This window comes from Pelobates fuscus, chromosome 1, assembly GCF_036172605.1.
Source record: "Pelobates fuscus isolate aPelFus1 chromosome 1, aPelFus1.pri, whole genome shotgun sequence".
In the NCBI taxonomy this organism is placed as follows: domain Eukaryota; kingdom Metazoa; phylum Chordata; class Amphibia; order Anura; family Pelobatidae; genus Pelobates; species Pelobates fuscus.
Window position 1 is genome coordinate 47,494,725 of NC_086317.1, and position 10,068 is coordinate 47,504,792.

A 10,068-nucleotide genomic window follows, 5' to 3' on the forward strand; every position below is an offset into this window, starting at 1 on the left:
GTATGGCAATACTAATTTTTCTTTTTATCTTTGCTCTTCTCTTTTGTTGTATCCTCCCTTGTCTAAGAAAATCCCTCATGAAGACTGTTGACCAAGCGGCACCCACTTTCACACACCTCGCAGTTGATGACCAAGATTTCCAAGATCTCAACTCACCCTGTTTACCGCTGCAAACTATCCCTTTTGTTGATAAAGTGCGAGAATTCTAGGAAGGGACCAGCTTAGGGACAGCATCTGTCAGTGAATGGTAAAGACCCCGTGTGGAGAAGTGGTGGGCAAGCCACCATGGGCCACCCATGGGAGTGAAGTGTTCGAGAGCCATACTGACGATGAGTTAGCCTATTAGGGTCAGATTCAGGGACAGACTTGCACTTTGCAGTAACACCTAGCTAGCGGCCACTGGGTTTTCTGTGCCTTTGGGTTAACACGTCTTCTGGTACTAACAAATAAAGTTTTATCTCTTAGAATCTAACATTTCATAGGGGGGACTGATGTAGAATTATTAAAAAATCTTGTTGAACTTGTATTGAATTATTGCACTAACTCCATCTTAACTTCATACTGTGACAAATCCTCCATTTTGTCCTCATAACCTGACTTCTTCATTTTAAAACTACATTACATGACAGAATTTCCCAGCACATCTAACACAATAGACAAAGACTGTATTTTCTATAAAGACATGACTAACTCAGGAACTGCTGAATTTCCCCTAACTCGCAACAAAGTATAACCAAGGCCATGAGAACACTGTAGTAATGAAATGTTCTATTCATAAGAGACCTTGCACCTGACCACAAGACCTGACATCACTGACCGTGTAAAATGACGCTCAAGCCCCCCTTTCCACCGAATAAACCTCATGCTCGGGAAGATGGCGCTTGAGCCCCTTGTCCCCACCCGTGTCCAAACAATACCACCTCTCAGTGGGTGGACACGTAGCTAACCACTTAGTTTTTGAGCCAATTAATTATATTGATAGGTGGACACTAATCCAGACACTTAACAATTAATCCAATTAATGATGTGTATTTACTGATATCTTGATAATCAATGATGACGCAAAATGCCTCTTAAAAGGGCCTGCGAGCCCGCTCTGCTTCACTTGCCAATAAATTTCCTCGAAGTTATTTTAACCTGAACTCCGTGTGTCAGACTGAATTACTTCAGCGTATATACGCAATTCAATTTTCTTAATTTGGACAGGAACAGATAGACATTTAAACATTTTGGTTTACTGCTAAAAAGTACCATAACATTGCTTAACAACCAGCTTGCATGAAGAACACTAACAGGGCTGGCCCAACTCAGCTCAGGTCAGCAAATTTCATCCTTGACTCAATTCTGTAATGTATTTTTATTCATTTTAAAATGAATTTAGCAAAAATAAATGGAAGTCTTTCATGTCTAGAACATGACACAAAAAATCCAGTACTTAGTAGTTAGTGGCCCGTTCAAGTAATTCAAACACCATCACATATATAGGTATTGTAAATCTGAGGTTATTGTGCATATTGTGAGTGAAGGTCTTGATGGTAAGGTATGTCTTTTTGCTGATGATACTAAGATATGTAACAGGGTTGATGTTCAGGACGGATAAGCCAAATGGCAAATGATTTAGGTAAACTAGAAAAATGGTCAGAGTTGTGGTAACTGACATTTAATGTGGATAAGTGCAAGATAATGCATCTTGGTCGTAAAAACCCAAGGGCAGAGTACAGAATATTTGATAGAGTCCTAACCTCAACATCTGAGGAAAGGGATTCAGGGGTGATTATTTCAGATGACTTAAATGTAGGCAGGCAATGTAATAGAGCAGCAGGAAATGCTAGCAGAATGCTTGGTTGTATCGGGAGAGGTATTAGCAGTAGAGAGAGGGAAGTGCTCATGCCATTTTACAGAGCACTGGTGAGACCTCACTTGGAGTATTGTACGCAGTACTGGAGACCGTATCTCCAGAAGGATATTGATACTTTACAGAGAGTTCAGAGAAGGGCTACTAAACTGGTTCATGGATTGCAGGGTAAAACTTACATGGAAAGGTTAAAGGAACTTAACATGTATAGCTTGGAGGAAAGACGAGACAGGGGGGATATGATAGAGACATTTAAATACATAAAGGGAATCAACACAGTAGAATAGAATACTATATTTAACCCCCTAAAGGACCAAACTTCTGGAATAAAAGGGAATCATGACATGTCACACATGTCATGTGTCCTTAAGGGGTTAAAAGAAGAAAAACTACCACAACAAGTGGACATAGTCTTAAATTAGAGGTGCAAAGGTTTAAAAATAATATCAAGAAGTATTACTTTACTGAGAGGGTATTTCCTGACATTCTTCAGAATAGAATTCAGAACAGAACAGACTCAGGCAGGGCTTAGTGTGGTCAATTGACACTCTAATCCAATCAGTAGCTCCCTATTCATAAAAAAAAGGTACGTACTTGTGGTCTCTCTTGCTAGAATAACATTTGATGTTTCTCCACAGTTCTACAAGGAGACACACAATAGTCTTTACCAAAGTTACAAATCAAATGGAATTTCAAATTTAAGATTAAAGTAGCCAGACTGAACGCATAGCTGACATGGATAACATTTCCAGTTTGGAATTTTTGACCTGAAATTTGAAATTCACTTTGAATTCAATTCAAATTTTCACTTTAGTGAATAACCCTAAGTTAAAGGCAAAGGAAAGGTTTTTTACTGTAAGAACAATCAGGATGTGGAATTCTCTGCCTGAAGAGGTGGTTTTATCAGAGTCCATACAGATGTTCAAACAGCTACTGGATGCATACTTGCAAAAACAGAATATTCAAGGATATAATATTTCAATGTAGGGTAATAACTGCTTGATCCAAGGATTAATCAGACTGCCATTCTGGGGTCAAGAAATATTTTTTTTCCTAGCTTGTTGCAAAATTGTGCTTCAAACTTTTTTTTTTTGCCTTCTTTTGGATCAACAGCAAAAAACATATGTGAGGAAGGCTGAACTTGATGGACGCAAGTCTCTTTTCAGCTACCGTGTTTCCCCGAAAATACGCCCTACCCCGAAAATAAGCCCTAGCTGAATTTTCGGGGTGGGCTTCAATATAAGCCCTACCCCGAAAATAAGACCTAGGCAGGGCCGGCGCCCGCCGGCCCTTTAAATGCCTCAGCCGTCTGAGCGCTCTATAGAGAGCGCTCAGACGGCTGCCGCACTGCCTCACCTCCCCTTCCCTGTAGCGTGGCCGAGCTCCTCTCCGGTTCGCGACCCGCCCGGACTGACAGGAAGTGCACACTGAGTGTGCACTTCCTGTCAGTCCGGCCGGGTCGCAGACCGGAGAGGAGCTCGGCCACGCTACAGGGGAGGTGAGGAGAAGATTGGAGGGGGGGTGAGTATTACAGGGAGGGAGGGGGGAGTATTACAATGAGGGAGGAGGGAGTATTACAGTGAGGGAGGGAGGGGGAGAGTATTACAGGGAGGGAGGGAGGGAGGGAGGGGGGAGAATATTACAGGGAGGGAGGGAGGGTGGAGAGTATTACAGGGAGGGAGGGAGGGGGGGAGAGTATTACAGGGAGGGAGGGAGGGGGGAGGGAGGGGGGATAATATTACAGGGAGGGAGGGAGGGGGGAGAATATTACAGGGAGGGATGGGGGAGAGTATTACAGGGAGGGAGGGAGGGGAGAATATTACAGGGAGGGGGTCTCTGGGGGGGTTACACAGCGCGGACACCGGCTGACAGACTGGCTCTAAGCTCTACCCTGAAAATAAGCCCGAGTGTGTTTTTTGTTATTAAAATTAATATAAGACCCGGTCTTATTTTCGGAGAAACACGGTATGTAACTATGTAACCCTGATACTTTATACGCACATGAGCCACATACTTAAAACCAAATAGTTTAATTGCGTAATCTGTCACTGAACTTCAGGTGCACAAAATAAATACCCTATACGTAAGACATGACGTATCCTCGATTATTATCATTAATAGTATTATTATACAGTATTTTTTACTTTCAAACTACTTTTATTGAGGTAATATGCTACGTGCAGATAGAGTATAAAGCTACCATAAGTAGTTTTCATTTTTATGACTTAATGAGATAAAAAGAAAGTAAAACAGTAACAAATATATGACATTATCAGAAGCTGGACTGTCTCCCCCAAACCCCCCACTGCTTTCTCCTTATTTATCAGATGTGCAGTTCGCATTGTGAATACACACAAACGGATGAGATTAGAGAATAATAAGTGGGCACTCTCAATCATTTTATGAAGTTACTAGTTTCTATACTTAAAGGCATAAGGGATATTCATACTTACTGAATTAATGTATGCAAACCAGACCTGGGAGAACGTACATATTTTTAAGGGGATAACAAGATCTGCTGAGTTTTGCAATAAAAGTATGGTTTAGGATATATCTCCTACTGACACAATGACATGATGTGCATTGCTACATAGCATTCCCATCTCTGCTAACAGACTTGCTATGAACATAACTAAGTAATAAATGGTTGGAAAATCTGTGTCATAAAACCAATTGTTAAATTACAGTTTCCACTGTCTCATCAGGCATGGATGATGGGAGTTGTAGTTGGATAAATGTCTTGAGTGTCACGGGCTGCTCAAACATCATGCAAGAAATAAGAGTTTGCATTCTAAATTTTCCCAGAATTCCCAGTCCTAGATACTATTCATAACAGAATAACGTTTATTGTATAATTTATAACTTAATGTAAATATGGTCGGAAAACTGTTGAGCACACTTTTTTGAGCGCATTAGTTAAAATGAGTAAGAGGTTGGCTTGGATGAATCTTCAGAGACTCCCCACTTGATTTATAATGATGGTCAATAGATCGTTACTGAATGGAGTGGTATAAGTAGAAACCTTATTTCACCTATACATTATGCATACAACATTGTAGGCTTGCCAAATTTATTTTAAAATTGGATCTGACATCAGCCTACAGTTTTGCTTTATTGTGCAGTTTGTTAATTATGCCATTTCTAAATTACTGTATCTCATTAAATCCCATACCCTCTTTGTTCGTTGACGATTTTGTTAATGCAAAAACTCTACAAGTTAAAAATTAAATTAAAAAAAGCCCGTTGTTTGCTTTCACCAGTCTGCTTGTACTAGCATAGCAAAGCACGAACCATCCATAAATAAGGCAGTTATTCACAAAAATGTGAACTGTTGGGAATTCAAAGTGAAATATTTTGGTTAAAAATAGTCAAACAAAAGTTTTTCGAATATGTTTTTTGTTGTGTCTAGTATGTAAAATTCACTTTAAATTCTAAACAAGTCACTATTTAGGTAATAATCATGTACGATTCTCAAAATGTCAACTGGAACTCTGCTTTTGCATAATTGCTCATTCACGTTTTTTTTCTTTGTTGGTAAAATATAGCAATCTCCTAGAGCTGCATTTCACAAGTGATGCAGATTCTAACTCAATGTTGTTAATACCCAGTTCAATGGACGTTTTAGCCTACAGATCCCATGATTCTCAGTCAACCAGACTTTTAAACATAGTTCTACAGTAAATCGCTAGAGTTGTATTCGAACAAGATCTACAAATGCAGGAATTGTGCACTGAACCAATTAGTTATTAGTCTATAAGGCAGAATCTGAAAACTACTATTTGCTATTATAAAATCTGGGTATTTGCCACATATAAAAGTTTTGAGTTAAGTTGTAAATTATATTAGAGAACAATATGCTTTTCTACGAACCACCACTCAGAGAGTTTAATCATCCTTATCTCTCTCAATCATGCTATTGACAGCGAGATTCTGAAAACACAGATACTGTTAATGCTGACAAATAGACAGTGATTCTGCCACTAAAGACTATGGGCTAAGTGCCAATTTTAACTGGCAGTAGTACTGAATCCTAAATGTTCAAAAGATTTTTTTTTTATTATAGAGATCTTTAACTGCAGACCACAGCTGTATTTGGGCTACAAAGCACACAATCTGCAAGGGAATCATGGGAGCTGTGGTCCATCAGCATTTTAGTGATCCACGTTCTATATTTTGTGTAGGACGGGAGGAGTTTCAGAGTCATATGATTATATCAGTGAAGACAACATAGCTTAGTGTTGTGGTTAGCGCCTTCATATCCTATATATTTAATGTGGCTGAAGGTTTCCTATTAAAATATTTTGATGGTATATTTGGAAATGGAAGTCCTTAAGAGTTTGGAACTGATTTACCATCACACGTCAAAGAGAGGCATTTCCAATAATTAAAGTGACAAAGCTGTACAGTCAAATTTCCCTTTTACAAGTCGTTAATCTTTAAGCTAAAAGGCTCCCAATCTGTAGTGAATTACTGTTCCCTATACTCTTGTGAAAGTGGGTTTATGATCAATAGCTCGTTAGAATGACCAGCTAAGATCCCGCTTCCAGGATTAATTTCTGACTCTGTCACTGGAAAAGAAAATTAATCTGGAAGAGAATCATGGCGTTTCAGAGTAAAACAACCATGCTTTTATCATAAAAGATAATATGATGTTCACAGTTCAGTAAGGATCATAGTTCTATCCATTTGAAGTTCACAGCAGGAAACCTCAGACATTCTACAGAAGCCACCAAACTCGTATTAGTTTTTATTTGTTTGTTTTACTCATGCCAGTGTATTATTTGTTGTCAGTTAGTAATTGGTAGTCATTTCTAAACAGTAATCCAACACGTCAACATCTATTGTGTCATTTACAGTCTTAACAAACTTCTTTTTTAGTAGTTGAATGAAAACATAAAACTTTCTGTTGTTTTCCAACTTCTACTTTGAATATGTTAACTTCTCAACCAACTGTGAGAATACATGATATTTCAGCATCAATAACGAATCTAACAAATCGAAAACTGGCAAAAGAGTAGTGTCAACAAAAAACACCACTCGATGATGTAGACACAACGACGGGGTTTAGTTATTAAACACTGATTCGTGATGAACTGAATTTAAACATTTTGGCAAAACTGTTTGATTTGGAAAAAATGAAAATTTAGGGATAGTCACATTTCTGCTGCAATTGTATAATATATAAAATAGGCAATTCAACTTTCAGGTCAACACTGATATCTAAATAGTGTTTTATTCATAAACCCAAAATAGACCCAAATGGCATATCTTGTCTGCTATCAAACCATCTGAGACTGGTTATACTTAATTGTTAAGAACAGTCTAATGCAGGCATAGGCAACCTTCGGCACTGCAGATGTTTTGGACTACACCAACCATGATGCTTTGCCAGCATTATGTGTGTAAGAGCGTTATGGGGGATGTAGTCCACAACAGTGCCGAAGGTTGCCAATCCAATGCATATCCCAAACATACTTTACTTTATTTACTGTTACTCTTTACTGCCTCTACTGGAAGACTATTCCAGGTGTCTACTACCCTTTGCATAAAGGAGTATATCCTGATATTATCAGCTAGACATCAAAGCCTTTGTAAAACATTTTTGTTTCAATATTACAACACAACAACAAAATCCAGCAGTTTTCTATGAGTAAAGAAAATTGCATCGGCATGCATAACATTACAAATGTTAAAAGTTTGGCATATATTACGCTGCAGTTTTTTTAAAAAAAGTTTTACATTCATTATGCTGCAGTTTTTAAATTGCTACATGCATAACTCTAGTTTTTAAGAGATGTTCATACATTACACTGCAGTTTTTGAAAGTTCTGCCTGCATTTCACTGCAGCTTTTAAACTTCGTCATGCATTACACTGCAGCTTTTAAACTTCGTCATGCATTACACTGCAGCTTTTAAACTTTGTCATGCATTACACTGCAGCTTTTAAACTTTGTCATGCATTACACTGCAGCTTTTAAACTTCGTCATGCATTATACTGCAGATTTTAAACTTCGTCATGCATTATACTGCAGATGGTAAACTTCTGCGTGCCAACCCTGACTTGGTACAGCACTGTTGTACTCACCACTTAAGAAGCGCAGGGCATGAGTTGCGTGCGCCCACAGGATTGCAAAAAGTAGAACCAGCAGCATATTGGAGTAAAGAATTGGAAACATTGTTTAGGTAAACCCCCGGAAAATTCAGCCCTCTGTGTTCAGAAACACAATATAAAAAGAAACAGCTCTGGCTGAAAATAAAATAAATTAAATGAATGAATGAATAGCAGGATGTGTGTGCTGAATCCTGAGCCTGCTAGGATTGAGAAGCAGTCTTTTTTTCACACATATCTGTCTTTTCCCCTTCTCTCTTGATTATGTTCACTTGCTTTTGTAAGTCATGTTAAGCAAAGACTGCTCTGTGTTAATGAAGGATGCGTCTGAGTGCATGAAGTATTCTGTGTAACCAGCTCCATCCCAAAGCTATTGATTTCTCTCGGCTCCATTCTGAAGCAGCCAATCCAAGGGCTCCTGGTTTATGTAACAGACCAGTAACAGGTCACTGTAAACTATAATCTTGGCATATTCACTATGAAAAAAGAAATGGGTTGACAGAATTGTGCTTATTCTTCAGCCTACTTTTTGTGCATTAAATATGTATCTGCTCTGTTCCGTATAATATTCTGTCATAATTATATTCTTTATTATGATAGATTAGATGAAAAATTATCTTTAAATTAAGTATTTTTTTTTTATTTTATTTCAGTTATATGTACATAGATAACTAATTATATTTACTATTAAATACGATAGACGGAAAGAAATTGCTGTTCAGTTGTTAAAATAAAAACAGAAAAAAATGACAGAAAGACCTATTCTTAAAAAGTCTGACGTTTATTATTACAAATACTCTGAGCAATCAAAAATGCTGAGACAAAGTCTGATAAATAAGTTGTATCAGAACAGGTATTTCTCTTAAAGTGATAGTTCACTGGTAGCTCACCCCAGTAAATGTTACTGAAACATTTGCTGGGGTGAATAGTATAAAACCACACTTACCCCCGCAGCACTTTCATATTCAGGGTGAGTTTGTCTCGAGACATAATTGTTCTCCCACAGAAAATTACGTTAAAGATCATACACAGACACACACATGCATTTGCACGTATGACAGGGGTTAAATTGATTTAGATGCTTGCCTCGCTATGTCTAGATAACCAGGTATACCAATAAAAAAAAAAACTGTTAAAAAGTTTGAAAAACCAAAAGCGCAACCATTGCTAACTTTTAGTAAGCTATCATGTTATTAAAGGGACATGACATCAGCAGTCAGCTAATGCTCTTAGCCAATCAGTGACTCCCCTTTCACAAAACTGTCTGTTAGTAAATTTGGAGTCACTGCATGGCTAAGAACATCAGCTGACTGCTCTCAGGCAATCAGCAGTGCCCCTGGGCGGCAGCACTCCGCTCTTCTTGAATGTGAAAATTCTGAAGCCGGATGCCGCCGGAGGGAAATGGATATCACTGCTGGAGGCAAGCTTGGAGTTAAACCATTCAAGAAAGGCTTATTCCCTTGAGGTAAGAGTGCCTACAGAGGCCTCCTGGCACCATAACAACTTAATTTAGATGAAGTTGTTTTGGTGCCTGAAGTTTCCCTTTAAGTTGAACAGAAACAGGAGCTGTAGAGGGCACTACTCAAATTAGGAAGTGTGTGTTTGTGGGGGGGGGGGGGGGGAGCAAAGTAAATAAAGGCAAACTAACTTCTATAAAACATGTTGTGAGACATAAGACAGGGGATGCTGCTTGAGAAAGAGAAATTGCATGCACCTGTTTATTAGTTTCTTGAAGGACTGGAGACTAGAGCAAGGGTATGCAACCCTTTATGTGCTAGATGTTGTGGACTACATCTCCCATGATGCTGTGCTAGCATTATGGCTGTAAAAAGCATTATGGGAGATGTAGTCCACAACAACTGGAGGGCTGAAGTTTGCCTACACCTGGACAAGAAGATCCTCGTTCTACAAAAATTGTGTAGTCCTTGTGAAGAACTGTAGGCTTAAGTTTAAGATGTTACGTGAGGGGTAGAGTACCCTTATCCTAAAAACAAATTGAAGAACATGGATTTACACTTTCACGGGGATGAGAAGAGTATATGTTCTGAAAAGACTTGGTTTCAACAAGAGGCCAAACATTCAGTTTGAAAGAAAGGCATTTG

At 38.6% G+C, this 10,068-nt stretch overlaps 1 protein-coding gene across 2 annotated transcripts in view; it reads right to left on the bottom strand.

The window, feature by feature from the left end:
- CHODL (chondrolectin) overlaps positions 1-8,295 on the bottom strand; it is a 115,277-nt gene extending 106,982 nt beyond the window's left edge. For both annotated transcript variants that reach the window (XM_063448368.1, XM_063448358.1), the window contains exon 1: positions 7,943-8,295. In XM_063448368.1, coding sequence (XP_063304438.1) covers positions 7,943-8,033 — 91 coding nt within the window. In that variant the 5' untranslated portion in view covers positions 8,034-8,295. The remainder of the gene's footprint in view (positions 1-7,942) is intronic.
- Between the last annotated feature and the right edge of the window lie 1,773 nt (positions 8,296-10,068).